Source organism: Ovis canadensis, chromosome 4 (assembly GCF_042477335.2).
Source record: "Ovis canadensis isolate MfBH-ARS-UI-01 breed Bighorn chromosome 4, ARS-UI_OviCan_v2, whole genome shotgun sequence".
Taxonomy (NCBI): domain Eukaryota; kingdom Metazoa; phylum Chordata; class Mammalia; order Artiodactyla; family Bovidae; genus Ovis; species Ovis canadensis.
In genome coordinates this window covers 23,946,246-23,964,783 of record NC_091248.1, presented here as the reverse complement: position 1 = coordinate 23,964,783, position 18,538 = coordinate 23,946,246, and the positions used below count along the sequence as shown (strand labels likewise).

General features: G+C 35.4%; 1 protein-coding gene across 5 annotated transcripts in view; it reads left to right on the top strand.

Annotated features, from left to right (window-relative positions):
* The window catches only part of KRIT1 (KRIT1 ankyrin repeat containing), a 40,011-nt gene that overhangs the window by 12,948 nt on the left and 8,525 nt on the right, over positions 1 to 18,538 (top strand). For all 5 annotated transcript variants that reach the window (XM_069587369.1, XM_069587368.1, XM_069587367.1 and 2 more), the window contains 8 exons: positions 444 to 573; positions 1,200 to 1,443; positions 1,623 to 1,738; positions 1,951 to 2,094; positions 9,137 to 9,293; positions 10,012 to 10,119; positions 12,096 to 12,252; positions 13,575 to 13,726. In XM_069587369.1, coding sequence (XP_069443470.1) covers positions 444 to 573; positions 1,200 to 1,443; positions 1,623 to 1,738; positions 1,951 to 2,094; positions 9,137 to 9,293; positions 10,012 to 10,119; positions 12,096 to 12,252; positions 13,575 to 13,726 — 1,208 coding nt within the window. The remainder of the gene's footprint in view (positions 1 to 443; positions 574 to 1,199; positions 1,444 to 1,622; positions 1,739 to 1,950; positions 2,095 to 9,136; positions 9,294 to 10,011; positions 10,120 to 12,095; positions 12,253 to 13,574; positions 13,727 to 18,538) is intronic.

Below are 18,538 nucleotides of genomic sequence, written 5' to 3'. Positions count from 1 at the left end.
ACTTTGGAGCCCGTAGAGTGCTGGCCTCGTGTAAGGCAGAGATCATACTGGCGACACATTAATGGCCCAGTGCGGGCACCGCATCAGACCGCTGCTTAGCCAGCTCTGCCATTCCAGGTTTCTTTTTCCCAGCCATACTTGGGTTGAATAGTTCAGCATTTTACATGATATTGGAAATCTTATTATTAATCAGAATTTTACAACATTGTTGAGCAAGAGAAAGGGGAAACAATTTCTGTAGTCCTACAAGATTCTAAATCCTGCATTCACTCAGTTGGACAAGGTCACAGAGCTGGCCAGCCCTTGAATCCAAGTCTTCTAATTACAAGTCTAGAAAAACTTATACTTATCAATTTTTTAAACATACTGTATACGTTTAAATAAAAAACACGCAGTTGTAAGCCTTTTATATGATGGCATAAATCTTCATTTTTCTTTTTCAGATAATACTAAATATACTTATACTCCAGGATGCCCAATTTTTTACTGCTTACAAGATATTATGCGAGTCTGTAGTGAATCCAGCACTCACTTTGCTACACTTACAGCAAGAATGTTAATAGCCTTGGATAAGTAAGAACTGCCATTAAAAATATTTTTTAATAAATCAAATACATATTCATAATAGAAATTAGCTTTGTGAGATAGAAATACTTTATGGATGAAAATAATAAAATTTATAATATATATATTATGAAATGGTAAGTTTTTGAAGTATAATATAAAAATTTTAAACCCCAAAGATAAGATTGTCCTGATTTGTTTGCAGCATGTTAGTTTTATTCTTCGAAAGTGACAAAGATTGCCCTGGCTTAAGAATTAAGATTCCTTAGTTATAAAACAAGATTTATTATTGATTTACCCTTATTAGTGAACAAGTCATTTAACCTGTCATGCCTTTGTCCTGTAACAGTAGGTCTAATGTCACCTACATCTCAGTGGTTTAAATTTTAAAGTGCTTCATGTTTTTGAAATGGTTTTAATTATTTAGTGTTATATACATTTTTTTGTTATATGCATTAAAAAAAAAGTTTGCTGTATCCAGTAATAAAACTTTTATTTACAGTAAGTTAAATACTTAACACTAATTAAAATTATAAAAATCTGAATGTAGTATTAGAAAGAGTTAGACAGTAGTTTACTTTTTTCATCTTTACTTTAGAACAAATACTTCTACTGCCTCTCTTCTATTTTGCCAGGTGGCTAGATGAACGCCACACACAGTCTCACTTTATTCCAGCCTTATTCCGACCTTCTCCTCTTGAGCGGATAAAAACTAATGTTATAAACCCTGCATATGCTACTGAATCAGGTCAGGCAGAAAACTCACTACATATGGGCTACAGTGCACTAGAAATAAAGAGTAAAATGTTAGCCCTAGAGAAAGCAGATACCTGCATTTACAACCCTTTGTTTGGATCAGATCTTCAGTATACAAACCGGGTAAGAATTTTGGCTTTTATTTCAAAAGATATTTCATTTCAAAATATAATTTATTGTTCCTGAGACAAATGCATATATTAGTAATTGTAAACACTGAGATGACATCCTCACTTAGCTCTGCTTTTATACTTAAGGTCATAAAGCTCTTAAACAGCTTTTGTTATGTTTTCCCTTTCTAGGTAGATAAAGTGGTAATAAATCCATACTTTGGTCTGGGAGCTCCGGACTACTCAAAAATCCAAATCCCCAAACAGGAGCAATGGCAGAGGAGCAGGAGCAGTGTCACTGAAGACAAGTACGACTCCGGTTTCACTTCACTTTGCCTTTAATAGCCTATATGCTGATGTGAAACAATTGGTTTAAATGATATATGCAAATAGTATGCAATGTAATCACTGCGTAAATGGGTCAGTTTACAGTGATGTGTAGCTTTCATAGATGTGTCATATTTGTTTCAGAACAATCTGAATTTCAACAGTGTTGTTTTTGTTTGTTTTTCATGATTAGGGAACGACAGTGGGTAGACGATTTTCCTCTCCATCGAAGTGCCTGTGAAGGAGATTCCGAATTATTAAACCGACTTCTCAATGAAAGATTTTCAGTCAACCAATTAGATAGTGACCACTGGGCACCCATTCATTATGCATGCTGGTAAACAGATTACTTATTCTTTTCTCTTTAGAAAGAATGAATCTTTAGTTATTAACGTTAGTATTTCTTTTCAAAGCTGTTCTCATTCCAGCCACTTTTTCCTCCACCATATTTGTCTGCCTTCTGAGCTTTCTCTGTAGGAATCTTTGATTACTATGCGTGTGCCACAGCATCTGCCCCATTTGAAAAGTATCATTAATGTTCTCAGGCATTTCTTAGGTCATGAAGTAGGATGCTACTGCTAAGTCGCTTCAGTCGTGTCTGACTCTGTGTGACCCCATAGACGGCAGCCCACCAGGCTCCCCTGTCCCTGGGATTCTCCAGGCAAGAACACTGGAGTGGGCTGCCATTTCCTTCTCCAATGCATGCAAGTGAAAAGTGAAAGTGAAGTTGCTCAGTGCTGTCTGACTCTGTGCGACCCCATGGACCGCAGCCCACCAGGCTCCTCCGCCCATGGGGTTTTCCAGGCACGAGCTCTGGAGTGGGGGCCACCGCCTTCCCCACATGAAGTAGGCTAGCTAATGACAAACAAGTGCCACCGCGTAGCAGTTGGTCCCTTATTCACCCTTGCAGTGTCTCTTGTTTTGTACTGGCGTTGTATTGTGTTTGCTCATCCTTATTATAAAATTTACGTGTGTTAGCTACATATGACTTGACCTGCACCGTGTTAGGAAAGTATTCTTTTAGTTTTTTGGAAAGCTATGGTATCTGGAAAGATCCAAAAGTTTTCATTAGAATTAAAGCCTTTTTTTTTTTTCAACGAGAAGGATTAGCTCTCAGGAGTGAGGTTAGCTCTCTCCACCAGTTGCCTATGGAGTTCTTGCTCTTGCACTCTTCTCACATAATCATAACTCTTCCCCTCAGCCTGGACTGAGTTCTTAAATTTATGTTCATAGCAGTAGTTAGCCATTTGCTATAGCCTGTCCTCTAGAAAGGATGTAATGAAGTTATTTACCCTTATATATTCTTTAATTTATTTATCTTAATTGGAGGCTAATTACTTTACAGTGTTGTGGTGGTTCTTGCCATACATCAACATGAATCAGCCATGGGTGCACGTGTCCTCCCTCCCAAACCCCCCTCCCGCCTCCCTCCCCACCCCATCCTGTGGGTTGCCCCAGTGCACCAGCTTTGAGTGCCCTGCTTCATGCATTGAACGTGGACTGGTCATCTGTTTCACACATGGTAATATACATGTTTCAGTGCTATTCTCTCAGATCATCCCACCCTCGCCTTCTCCCACAGAGTCCAAAACTCTGTGCTTTATATCTGTGTCTCTTTTGCTGTCTTGCATGTAGAGTTGTCATTATCATCTTTCTAAATTCCATATATGCATTAATACACCACTGTATTGATGTTTTTCTTTCTGACTTACTTCACTCTGTATAATAGGCTCCAGTTTCATCCATCTCATTAGAACTGACTCAAATGTATTCTTTTTAATGGCTGAGTAATACTCCATTGTGTATATGAACCACAGCTTTCTTACCCATTCATCTGCCAATGGACATCTAGGTTGCTTCCATGTCCTGGCTATTATAAACAGTGCCAGTTTTTTAAGGAATCTCCACACTGTTCTCCATAGTGGCTGTACTAGTTTGCATTCCCACCAACAGTGTAAGAGAGTTCCTTTTCCTCCACAGCCTCTCCAGCATTTGTTTGTAGACTTTTTGCTAGCACCCATTCTGACCAGTGTAAGATGGTACCTCATTGTGGTTTTGATTTGCATTTCTCTGATAATGAGTGATGTTGAGCATCTTTTCATATGTTTGTTAGCCATTTGTATGTCTTCTTTGGAGAAATGTCTGTTTAGTTCTTTGACCCATTTTTTGATTGGGTTGTTTATTTTTCTGGTGTTGAGTTGCATGAGCTACTTATATATTTTGAGATTATTTGTCACTTGTTTCATTTGCTATTATTTTCTCCCATTCTGAAGGCTGTCTTTTCACCTTGCTCATAGTTTCCTTCGTTGTACCAAAGCTTTTAAGTTTAATTAGGTCCCATTTGTTAATTTTTGCTTTTATTTCCCTTACTCTGGGAGGTGGGTCATAGAGGATCTTGCTGTGATTTATGTCAAAGAGTGTTCTGCCTATGTTTTCCTCTAGTTTTACCTTATATTTTATGGGAAAGTTGCTTTTGACTTACTGTTTAAAATGAGCTTCTCTGGCTAATTTGAGAAGTGCCTACATTGTTTACTGCCTGTTAAAGTCCACAGCTTTTCAGCTGCGTGGCATTGAGCAAGTTATTTTACTTCACCTCTCTGCATCTTAGTTTATTTATCTATATGTAAAATACAATAATTAGATCATGTCCAACTGAAAGTCTTTTGATTTCTCTGATTTCAATATTTGTGAGTATTCTTGCTTGGAAAATCCCACGGATGGAGGAGCCTGGTGGGATCACGAAGTCGGACACGACTGAGCAACTTCACTTTCACTTTTCACTCTCACGCATTGGAGAAGGAAATGGCAACCCACTCCGGTATTCTTGCCTGGAGAATCCCAGGGACAGAAAAGCCTGGTAGGCTGCCATCTCTGGGGTCGCACAGAGTAAGACATGACTGAAGCGACTTAGCAGCAGCAGCAGCTAAATATAGTTGCTTTTAATATATATCTTTTCTCTATTGACAATATTCTATTTCCTTAAAAATATCCTTTACTAAATATGCTCAGTTTTTTTCTGCTTCCTTAAAAATACATTATTTTATTCTATAAATGTAACCTTAATTGTTTTCCCATTATAGGAAATTTTTATACCCAGATTTGAAAAGAGTTACCCTAAATCTTCTTTCACTGAACTTATAATTGTTGTTTCAGATTACTGGTAAATACTGGTAGCCTCAACAGTACCAGAAGAAATCACTTGCTTTTCCTTGAGCTAAACAAAAAGAAGTAGAGAATACAGTTCAAACATCACAAATTGAAAAAGACAGAGCCAGTGAATTTTAGCTTAGAAATCCCAAAAGTACATTTGCCTGTATTATTGCCCTTTCTGTGGCAGGGCCCATTTCCTTCTCTATTAAGAGAGTGGTAATATTTTCAACTACGTATTACATAAAAACAGAAGTATGGTATCGTATTTAATGTGCTTTGGAATGTACCTACATTTCAGTCCCTACTGAATATTTTAGTTCCTAAAAGTATGGCCTTTAGCAAATTAGTTAATGTCTCTAAGGATCTATTTCTTTATCTAAAAGATGAGCTTAATTTTAGTGCTTTTTTTAAGATTAGAGGAAAAATGTGAATAAATGCTTGGAAGGGTACCTGGCAGTAATAAGCACTCAAAAAAACAGCTGTTATTAAAGTATTATAAAAATTTAAAGATTTCAATTTCTGTATCTAAAATTCATTCATCTGTTTTATTTTTATTTGGATATTACTCCAGTACACTGAGGAAGAGTTTTATCCATCAATAAAATCAAATTTTACTGGAAATAATAACCAAGTTTAATACACCAGTAGTAGTAGTAATATAGGTCACCTTGCAATACTTTTAATAAGATAGATCATTTGATTGGTGTGAACTTGAATGAAGACTGATTAAACTATTTAGTAAAGAACATAAATTACTTTATCTTGGAAATGTACTGTTATTTACTAATTAATACTAGGATTAGAAGGGGAATACTGGGCTATCTCATCAAGAGACTGGGATGGGGTCTGTCTTTATAAGCTTACAAAAGCTGTTTTATCCCTCTTATTCTGTCTTCTCACCTTTAAACTGGAGAAGGAAATGGCAACCCACTCCAGTGTTCTTGCCTGGAGAATCCCAGGGACGGGGGAGCCTGGTGGGCTGCCATCTGTGGGGTCGCACAGAGTCGGACACGACTGACGCAACTTAGCAGCAGCAGCATCTTTAAACTGAGGGATTTTATTAGATCAGTGGTTCTCAAACTTTTGTGTTAAAACTCCTTTTATTCTTCAAAATTACAAGATCCCAAAGAGCTTTATGTGAAGTAAAACTGAAAAATGTCTTAAGAATTTAATTATTTTAAAATAGCATATTAATATAAATAGCAGAGTTTTCCAAATATATCTTATTTTCCAAAATAAAAATGTTAATAAGAAAAGTAGCATTGTTTTACATTCTTGCATCATTTTACTGTCCAACCTTATAGAAAATAGTTGGATTCTCACATCTGATCTTGCCTTTAATTTGTTGCAATTTGAATGTCAGGGAGCTTCTAGAAAACTCCGCTGTACACTTAAGAGAAAATCATAGTGAAAAGGGTGAGTAACATCTCAGTATTACTATGAAATATGTTTTACCTAGAGGACATGCTGAAAAGCTTTCAGCAATCTTCCTGGTTTCCTGGATTAGTCTTTGAGGATCACTTAGTGAAATCACCCCTAGGATTACTCCAAGCTTTAAAAATTACCATATTGATGACAGGTGCCTAAAAATTTCTCTTTACCAGAATCACCATTTCCAAAACTATTTAATTTGGCTTTCTCCCCATATGGGTAACCTCTCAGCCACTCACTGACATCTCATATTTTCTCACCTCTCTCAAATCAGTGTCTTCTCTCTCTGATAGTACTTCCAGGCTTCACATCATCGCTAGAGAGTGTTTCAGAACTCTGATGATTTGGCTCCCTACAAATTATTCCATCTGATTTCATTTGGGCCTTCACTGCAGCAAGCTGTGATTGTCTTTATCTCATTCATCCTGTCAACCTTTCGGCCCTCTATTCTAAACCTAGGAACTTCCCTAGGTGGCTCAGACAGGTAAAGAATCTGCCTGCATTGTGGGACACCTGGTTCAGTCCCTGGGTTGGGAAGATCTTCTGGAGAAGGGAATGGCAACCCACTCCAGTATTCTTGCCTGAAGAATACCCATGGACAGAGGAGTCTGGTGCGCTACAGTCCATGAGGTCTCAAAGAGTCAGACACTTCTCTGCACTTTCTGCTTTTCTGTACTTTCTTTTCTTTTGTCTTCAAACATACATGAATCCTCTCCCTACTCGAAAAAGAACCTTAATTTGAACCTACTGGCCCTTCTGGCCACTGTGCTGTTTCTTTCCTTCCTTTCACAGCCAGACTTCAGTGATAACGGGACCATACTCACTGCTTTCTCTTTTTCGGTCTTCATGAACCTTCTTAACCTTTCTGAGTTTTTAATCTCTTTCACTGCTCTGCTGCATTTAATGCTGCTGACCACCCCTTTGTTTGCAGAACAAAGGGCAGTTGAAAGGGCAGCTGTAATAGAGCTATAAAGAAGGTCAATACAAATGCAAGATAAAAATTGTTATCATTATTATTATTAAAATACTGGTCTTCATCCTGTGACCCAAGCATGTTTTATATTAATAGTATGGAAACTGTTACACTAAGAGTCAGAAAATTGGATTTTAACTGGTTAACCATGAAACCTTGGGCAAATTACTTAACTGGTACAAGCTTCATTTTTTTCATCTGTGCATTAGAAATATCTCTGCCTGCCTCATAAGTTGTTGTGAAGATTATATTAAGTAATTATATAAAGAAGTACCTTGAAAACTTTTTAATCATACAGTGTTTTTTTATTTTAATTATTTTTGTTATTACTTCTTGAATTGTCCCCCTCAGTATCTTTTCCTATCCTGAAAGTATGTTTTTCAAGACACATTTCATTGTTCTGAGATGTTCATCTTTCTCTCTTAGAAAGGTTTCATCTATTCTCCCAGCTTTAACAGGCTCAGTTGGATGAATTTGTATATCTGGTACCTTAAGCCTTTGCCTTCCTCTTGAGTATCAAGTCTGTGTTTTCAGTTGCCAGCTGAACAGTTTAATCACCCATTTTCTTAATGCGTGAGGCAGAATGGAGAATGCAAAGATATAACTCTCAAGGAGCATCCAGGCTGACAGAAATGTATATATACAAGGATGAAAGTAGCTAATGAGATTAAAAAAGTAAAAGTAAAATGGTAAATTATAGTGGGAATATATAGGAGGTAGTTGGTAAACTGTTTCAGAGAAATAACAGAACTTAACTGAAATAAAATCAGGAGGAGGAAAAAAGACATCTCAAGAATAGCTAAGAATGTAAGCTAACAGTCACGTGAATGAGAAGGGTAGGATACAAGTGGCAGGTTCAGGGCAGAGAAAAGCCAGGGCATGTGTGAAAGGGAAGAAAGTTGACAGTAAATTGGTTTAGTTCTAAAGATGTGCTGTTTGCCCCTCAAATGCACGATATCTGAGAGCAAATTTCCTTCCCCTTTTTACCCATTTATTTCCGAAAAAATGAATTGCCTTTCCACCATTGCGTTAGATTGAAGCCTTATGTAAGTCTTTGTAACTAGATGGTAAATTTGTAACTAGATGGTAAATTCACTATGTCTGGCACATTCTTTGTACTCTTTGCTTACTTTTTTCCCCCACTACCTAGAATATTTTACTTCTCTTCAGCATCTTCTCTTCAGCTTTCAAATTGTTCTTTTATCAGAATACTTTTCATGACTCTCTTAGACTGAAATCTTATCTTCCTTTTCCAACATTTTCTAAAGCATCATTATATGATTTGACAAATATATATATTTTGATGGTTACCCTCAACTGTTACTTAAATTTTACAGCATGATGTAACTTATCTCACATGTTTGTTTTCCTCTGATTACATTAGAAGCCTTTGCCAAAGCAGAAACCATTTATCTTAACATATCTTTGTATCTTTCACATTGCCTCATTTCAACATTTACATGTAAATTAGGTCTTAGGCCTATTGTAAATTTTTAAAAAGCATTATTAAATTTATGAGTTACTTTCTGCTCCTGAAAATATTTTTGACTAAAAATTTTATCTCTCTAATTTATAATTTTTGTATATTTTGTATGATTGTGATTCTGTATCCTCTGCTCTATCTTGTATTTGAGATTATATTTTCTCCCAGTTGATCAGAAATAGAAACATTTAAATTAAATCCATAAACACTGAAAATATTTACATAAATGTCTTCATTCCTTGTTCTCTGCCATAGAAAAATCTTAGATTTCTTTGAGATGTCTGAAATTTGGATTTTTCAAACACTTCATATGACTTTTGTAGGTGTTTTATTTTTTTGTAGGTATGGAAAAGTTGAAGCCACTCGCATATTGTTAGAAAAAGGAAAGTGCAATCCAAACCTTTTAAATGGACAACTTAGTTCTCCTCTTCATTTTGCTGCTGGAGGAGGACATGCTGAAATAGTACAGATCCTCCTAAACCATCCAGAAATTGACAGAGTAAGTTATTTTCCAGGCTTTTTTTTTTTAACATCCAAACAGTAAATAACTAGTAATGACACTTAAAATGTTTAGTTGTACACTTGAGAGGTCAGCTGAGAAATGAAAACAAATTTAACTTGCTATATAGAATAAATAATATGTATACACGTTGCATTTAAATTGTAATAGAATACACCTCACATAAAATATACCATTTTTGCCATTTTTAGATGCACAGATCAGTGGCATTAAGTACATTTACATTGTTTTACAACCATCACCACCATGTATCGCTCAAATGTACATAAAATTTAGCTTCCTTTTCATTTTATACAAAGTGTCTCCTGTATTGCAGGGAGATTCTTTACCAACTGAGCTATCAGGGAAGCCCTTATATAAAGTGTTTTCTAAAAAATATCTTAAAGAAGGAAAAAGATATTTTGGAATTTGTACTACCAGATTTATAAGGGAAAAATAATAGCACTAACAAGACCTTTGTTGTTGCTATAAACAGAATTTTTGAAAAACAGCAGCCACAGTGATTAGTGCTTTGCATCTCCCATCTTTGGCTGTTCATGTTCACTTAAAGTATAGCATGCAGTAAGTATGCCTAATACCTGCTTAGCACTTGCCGGTAGTCTTTTTAATGAAATTTTGATTGACTGATACTTTCCCTTGCTTGTATATTTGTAATGCCTTTTTTCTTTAACCTCTGATTCTTCTCTCACATTCCTAGCACATAACAGACCAACAGGGAAGATCTCCTTTAAATATTTGTGAAGAAAACAAACAAAATAATTGGGAAGAAGCTGCAAAATTGTTGAAGGAAGCCATTAACAAACCAGTAAGAATTAACTTCATAAATATTAGTTAGAGCCAAGCATTGTATTTAAGTTGATAAGTAATTTTAAGGATCTGTGGTAAGAATGGAAGGATGAATGTATCAATGGCTTCTTTACTACTTTCATAAAACCTCATGTTTAGATATCATAGATATTAAATTTGCTATCATCTCTAACATTTGGGCATTTATTCTTGCATATCAAAATAAGTTAGCATAAGTAAATCTTTTAGTCATTTAAAATTAACTTAATTCCCAATGTAATCTCTATACTTTATATGCTGATTACAAATTGTAACCAGTTCATTGAAGCATCTCTCTCTACTTAGGCCTTCTAAGTGAAGTGAAAGTGTTCATCATTTAGTCATGTCCAACTCTTTGCAACCCCATGGACTGTAGCCTGTCAGGCTCTCCTCTGTCCATGGAATTCTCCAGACAAGAATACTGGAGCACGTAGCCACTCCCTTCTCCAGGGCATCTTCCCAACCCAGTGACTGAACCCAGTTCTCCTGCGCTGCTGTCTTTACCGTCTGAGCCACCAGGGAAGCCCCTAGGCCTTCTAAGCAATATGTTATATTTGTAAATAATCATATTATACATTGTTCAGTAATTTAATTACTTATCTAGTTCAGATTCATTTTCCTCCTTAAGATTAGTGAATGGGTTAAAATAAAAGAGTTACTAGTCTTTTATTTTGCCTATTCAGCTTGGCCTTTCCATCTACTTATGTACAAAATAATTAGCAGTGGCATTAAAATAGAGAAGAATTAACAATTAGAAAAAACTTGGTTATGCCTCAAAGTTATAGTGACAGTATACTGTTTTCAATGTAAAAATTGTTTGAAAACTTGCAAAACGGATAAAAGAATTTATACCAACTAATAAAGGATAAAAGTTTTATACCAACAGGATATAACCAATATGTCTGACCCTTTTCAGACATTTCCATTAACTAGATAATATGTACTTGTTGAGTATTTCTGTAAATTTACCACCATGAAATGCTGAAAGTGATGTGAGAAATAATAAATACATGATCTCTGTCTTAAAGGGAAATTTCACACGTTCATACACGTTTTTGTCAAAACATTATTCCCTGAGTACAGGACAAAAGCAAGGAAATAGATAAGCAGTACAGGCACCCTTGTATTAACTTCATTGCAATTTACTTTCTAATTGTATAGTTAAAAACACATTTTTATTTCTCATATCTTTAAATCTGGATGTATACAATAAAAGGAATTAGGTACTTTTCCCTAAAATGAACTGTCCTGGAAGTTGTTTAGAGGCATCAGTTACTTCCTGTAACAATAAAAATGAATTGATAATATCATCTCTGTGATTTTCTGAACTGGAAGAAAGAAACTGGCTCAAGGTCCATTGTTCATAACTTTTATCTGCAAAGTCCTTTATCACAGATTCCTCTTGGGGTAAATTATTGCTGGTACACATTTCTACATTGTAATTTGTGGCCCACTAAACTCATGAGGTAGTTAACTAGCACCAGATTTAGTTAACCGAGTCTATATCCCCCACTGTGTTTACATTGTACATTAATAGCTTTAAAGTATCCTCTCAGAAGATTTTGAAGTTGAATATTTTTTTAAAAACCATTTGCCTTCATTTCTCAAACTTATTTGACCATGGAATATTCAGAAGAAATTTCATGTTTAAAAATATAAATAATGGAAGTCAATTTTTAAAAAATTTGCCAGAAGTGGTTAGGATTCTAAGCTTCCAGTGCAGGGGGCACAGGTCTGATCCCTTATTGGGCCACAAAGATTGCAAGCTGTGCAGCAAGGCAAAAATAGAAAAAATAAAATATTGCCAGAAGATTCTCACTTAAAGTAGTTTTTCTGATACTTTCCATATTAGAAATCTATAATAAAGCAGATGAAGTTAAAATTAAAGCATTTTTGGGGGTTGGGATGTATAATTTCTACCCAGGTTGCATAATTTATTATCATTCTTTGTCCTAGTATGAAAAAGTTCGTATATACAGAATGGATGGATCATACCGCTCTGTTGAACTGAAGCATGGAAATAATACCACAGTGCAGCAGATAATGGAAGGAATGCGTCTCTCTCAAGAAACGCAGCAATATTTCACTATTTGGATCTGTTCAGAAAACCTCAGTAAGAAACTTGTTATTCTGATGTATAAACCTCATTATTCCTTTCTGAGAGTGAGTTGGTAAACTGCAAGTGTAGCATCAATTGTTATTGACTTTTAAATTTTCAAATGATATAATCTCTTTTACATAAATTATGTTCAAACTGCTGAAACAGATAAGCCTCTGCTTGCTCCTGGCCCCTCTTTATTCATACAATGTTGGGGTGTTTTTTACTAATTGTATTGATTTATTTTTGGCTGTGCTGTTGTTCACTGCTGCGTGGACGTTTTTCTAGTTGTGACAAGTGGGGCCTACTCTCTAGCTGTGGCGTGAGGGCCTCTGATTGCAGTGCAGCAGAAGAACAGTGGCATCTGTTGTCCGGGAGCACAGGCCCTAGGGCACGTGGACCTCAGTAGTGGTGCTGTGTGGACTCAGTAGTGGTGCCATGTGGGCTCAGTAGTGGCGCCCTGTGGACTCAGTAGTGGTGCCGTGTGGGCTCAGTAGTGGCGCCCTGTGGGCTCAGTAGTGGCGCCCTGTGGGCTCTGGAGCAAAGGCTCGGGGTTGTGGCGCACGGGCCTAGTTTTTCCCCAGCATCCGGGATGATCCCGGATCGGCCGTAAACCCATGCCTCCTGCATTGGCAAGCGGATCCTTTGCTACTGAGTCACCAGGGAAGCGCCATACAATGTTTGAAGTGGTAAAAGCCAAAACATTTTTTCTTTGGCCGTGAAATTTGATCTGAATGCTGTTTAAATGCAGTTTAAATTTCATTTGAATGCCGTTTAAATGCATCCAACTTGCCTTTATTTTCAGTGCTCACCTCCTCTCAGAATAATACAGATATTCTTACTCTTTATATTGGTTTTCTATCAGATCTTTTTATTGCAGTTCAGTTCAGTCTCTCAGTCATGTTCAACTCTTTTTATTTAAACTCAGCCTAATGTCACTACAGATTTGGTCTCTCAGACAAAGTATTGCAAATACATAAGGGATTTCATCGAGGTGGTTGTGATTTGTTTTCTAGTGATTTAACTTTATATTTTTAAACACTAAATTTTTACTGATTTTATCATAATTAAATAGGCTATCATGGAATTAAAGATCTTAAATTCATTTGATAAATTTTAATTCATTTCCAGAATTATTCTCATAATTCTTATATTCTTAAAAAACAGTTAACCTCAAATTGGGCATAATATTGATTAAAATCAATACTGATTTAAATTTAGACCTTTAATTTGTATGTGTTCAATACTTAGGTACAGAATTTAATGAAAAGTTTCTCTGTGTTGATGTAATTAGTTCATTCTACATTATCATTTATTAAGGGAAAGATGTTTTTCAGGCCTTCAGCTCAAGCCTTACCATAAACCATTGCAACATGTTCGTGACTGGCCAGAAATACTTGCTGAATTGACTAATTTGGATCCCCAAAGGGAAACACCACAGCTTTTCCTAAGAAGAGATGTGAGACTTCCTTTGGAAGTTGAGAAAAAGGTTTGCTCAGAAATCTTTTTTATAGTCATTTATGTTCAGAATCTGCTGAGTTCCTATTTTATGCACCAGAGGCAAACATTGTGCTCTTCCTTTACAGGAGGGTTCATTTCTGTTCAATCCTCACATCCCTATTGTAAGTGGAAGAGTTTGAGTCAGTCTACTTACAAAGCCCCTGGTTGGTTTTTCCATTTCCACCTCCATTGTCTTAAAATACAAAAGAAATCAAGATTCCACCCTAAAGAGAATAGAGAGAACTAAAAAAAAAAATTCTAGATACAGAAGATTATATTTACAAAGGGGACATTAAAAAGTAGTCAGTATGTAGCTATTCTTTTAGATTCAACAGAGAACTATACATATAGTAAAAAATGAGAATGGAATTTACATGATTAAGAAAAAAATCTGTCCTAAATAAGTATGTCTGGATTTGAATTACTATAAATGTTAGAAGTGAAATAATGCCATCTGAAGGATGATCAAACAAGGAAAAAACCTAAGGGATATATTACAAGTTGAACTAGGTGATAGTCTAAATACAGCAGTAGTTTTGAAAACTGGGGAAAAGAAAAGTTCTGAGATCTCATAAATTTGGTGAAGAAAATATACAATGCATTTCCTTATTCTTTTATTCAAGGAAATACTAAATACATAAGGTTAAGCACATTTCAACATGTGAAAATTTCAGTGACCTTGTCCAAACTTGGTAAATATTTTATGTCTGACTATTCATATTGTCTATCTTATATTATCCAACTTAAGGTAAAAAAGACATTTGACAAAATCCAATAGCTTTTCTTGATAGGACTCTCAGAAAACTAGGAGGGGAGGAGCTTCCTCAGTCCTATAAATGGCATTTATAAAAAACCCACAGTTAACATACTCGATGGTGGAAGACTGAAGACTTTTCCTCCTAAGATCAGGAACAAGACAAGGATGCCTGCTTTCACCACTGCTGTTTAACACAGAACAAGAAGTTCTAATGAAAGTAGTTGGTCACACTCTCCCCAGCAGCACCAAAAAGTAAAGAAAGGAAAAAAAAGGGACATCCAAATCGAAAAGGCAAAAGTTAAACTGTCTCTGTTGATAAAAAATGAAATGATCCTATATAGGGAATTCCAAAGAATCTACACAAAAGCTGGTAAACTAATAAATGGATTTAAAAAAATAAAAAATAAAAAAATAAATGGATTCAGCAGAGTTGTAGGGTACACGCTCAACACGTGAAAATCAATTGTTTCTATAACCAGCCACAGACACTCAAAAAAGGAAATTAAGAAATCCTTTGGAATAACTTTTATAAGGATAAAATACCTAGGAATAAATTTAATAAAAGAGATGCAAGACTTATACATTGAAAACTACAAGAATAAAGTGAAGGGATTCACATTTCCCAATTTCTTAGTACAAAGCTATAGTAATCCAGACAATTTGGTACTGGTATGAGGATAGAATTGGGAATGGAATAGAGTTGAGAGTCCTCAAATAACTCCATATACCATTACAACTAATTTTTGACAAAGATGCCAAGTGAATTCAATGAAGAAAGAGTAGTTTCTTCAACAGATGATGCTAGGGCAACTGGAAATTCACATGTAAAAGTATCAAATTGGATTCTGATCTCACACCACATCAAAAATTAACTCAGTGTCTCAATAACCTAAATATAAAAGCCAAAACCATAAAATTCTTAGGACAAAATATATGTGTAATCTTTATGACCTTAGATTTGGCCATGGAGCTTTAGATATGACACCAAAAACATGAGTAACAAAAGAAAAAATAGATACATTGGACTTAATCAAAATTAAAATCATTTGTAAATCAAAGGACATTATCATTAAAGAGAAAAGATAAGCTAGATAATAGAAGACGACCCTTGCAAATCATATATATGATAAGTGTTTCAGTTTAGTTCAGTTCAGTCGCTCATTCATGTCCAACTCGGCAACCCCATGGACTGCAGCACTCCAGGCCTCCCTGTCCATCACCAGCTCCTGGAGTTTACTCATATTCATGTCCATGGTGTCGGTGATGCCGTCCAGCCATCTCATCCTCTGCCATTCCCTTCTCCTCCCACCTTCAATCTTTCCCAGAATCAGGGTCTTTTCCAATGAGTCAGCTCTTCACATCAGGTAGCCAAAGTATTGGAGTTTCAGCTTCAACATCAGTCTTTCCAATGAATATTCAGGACTGATATCCTTTAGGATGGACTGGTTGGATCTCCTTGCAGTCCAAGGGACTCTCAAGAGTCTTCTCCAACACCACAGTTCAAAAGCATCAATTCTTGGTGCTCAGCTTGCTTTACAGTCCAACTCTCACATCCATACATGACTACTGGAAAAACCATAGCTTTGGCTAGATGGACCTTTGTTGGTAAAGTAATATCTCTGCTTTTTAATACGCTGTCTAGGTTGGTCATAACTTGTCTTCCAAGGAACAAGTGTCTTAATTTCATGGCTGCAGTCACCAACTGCATTGATTTTGTAGCCCCCCAAAATAAAGCCTCTCACTGTTTCCATTGTTTCCCCATCTACTTGCCATAAAGTGATGGGACTGGATGCCATGATCTTAGTTTTCTGAATGTTGAATGTTTACTACTCAGAATATAAAAGGAACTCCTACAACTCAGCAACAAAAAGACAATTAAATTGGGTAAAGGACTTAACATTTCTCCAGTAAAGATATACAAGTGGCTAACAAGCACATGAGATGTTATTCAAGATCATTAGGCATTAAGGAAATGCAAATCAAAACACAATAAGAAAAAAAACCACACACTAAGAATCCACACCTACTAGGATGGTTGTAATAATAATAGTTTATAAAGGAAGATATTGATGGTTGAGGAAATAGAGAAAATAGAACCTTTGTATGCTATAGATAGTAATATAGAATGGTGTGGCCTCTGTGGAAAATAGTTGAATAGTTCTTAAAAACAGTAAACATAGAATTATTATTTGATCCAGCAATTCCACTCCTAGGTGCATATCTAAAGAAAACAAGAGCTCAAATATTTGTATTCCAACATTCTTACCAGCAATATTCATAACCAAAAAGGTGGACACGAGCTGTGTTCATCAACAGATCAATGGATAAAGAAAACTGCAGTCTATACATACAATGGATTCTTATTCATCCATAAAAAGGAATGAAGTGCTGAAACATGTCATAACATGGATGGACCTTGAAAATATGTTAGGTGAAATAAGCCAGACACAAAAGGAAAAACTGTTTGATTTAACTTACCTTAAATAAATATCTAGGTCAGGCAAATGCATAAACAGAAAGTATGTTAGAGATTACCATAGGTGTGATGCAAAGAGAATGAGGACTTACTGGTTACAGAATTTCTGTTTGGATGTTGAAATGTGAAAACAGTGGTGATGGTTCACAGCATCATGAATGTAATGGATGCCACTAACTTCTACACTTAAAACATAGGTAAAGTGGCAACTTTTGTTAAGCAAAATGTGATAGAGCTATGAAATCTGCAAGTGATCTAAGTATACTCAGCCTGTCTTCCTTCTCCACTTAAGTAATATTTTCACAGTTGGCTGGTAGAGAAAGAGTCATAATAATGATAGTACTTGGACATTAAATTAATTGCATTTTATACTACAACTTAGGTAAAGTAGGGTCAAGTGAAAAAGAAGTAAGATTTAAAGAGTACTTACAGTGAATCAGAATAGCATCATCTGGTGAAGTGGTTACGTTCTTTCACTCCTTGCGTAATTGAGAAATGCCTGTTTTTACCATCTGAAAGGTAGAAGAATTGCATTTTTTTGGTTAGGATTATTCTTTTAGGATAAGAAGAGCCTACTTTCATTTAAAAAGAACAGTTGTTGACTAATACTCCCTGAATACACTATTAGGAATTATAACTATTCTCTACTCAAATTCTTCAAATTCACTAAGTCGATTTTTACTAGAAAAATGTTTTCTTTCACTTTTTCCCAACATTTAGCTTCAGAAATTAAAAACCCATAGAAAAGTTGAAAAAGTAATAAAATCTATACCACATACCATTCATTAAATTCACTAATTGTTAACATTTTACTATATTTGCTTCACCTTTCCTCTCTTTTCTTTGTAGACCGTTTAAAATTGAGTTGCAGGCATCATGGCACTTCATCCTTAAATATTTTAACATCATATTCTAAGAACAAGGATGTACTATACATACTACAGTATCACTATCGACCTAATAATAATATTTCCACAATAATATCTAATATTAGACCCATATTCAGATTTCCCCCCCAGTTTCTCAGTCTCTTAAAACGCTCAACTGAAGGAGCTAGTCAACCTTCATGCTTTGTATTTGTTACCTCTTTGCTTCTTTTAATCAAGAGCAATCCCCTTATCTTTTTTCCTCCATGAAATTGTTTCGATTTTTTAAATATTGTGTGGAGTGCTATTTTAGTTAGCAAGACAACAAAACTTTTTACTGTAAGGAATTTGGGTCATTTTGAATCATATATGGAGATACTCAAGTATTTATTTAGAATCTCTGTAATTGGTGATCATATTATTCCAGGTATAAATGTATTCTGTAGGGTAGCATTTTTCAGTCTTTTTTAATCTTATTGGATAAAGGGAAACTTTAGTTTTTAAAACTTAAAAAAAGTATGCTCTCCTTTCATGTTATTTATCAAATAAAAACTGTTAAGTTCTTTTCAAACTTCATGTATCCTTCTGGGAATTGACAATACTTGCTTTTATCTTCTTTGTGATTCACTACTATGTTGTGTGAAGCATAAAATATAGAAGGATGTTTGAGGAATATAAAGAATTTAAGTAAAATTGTACTAG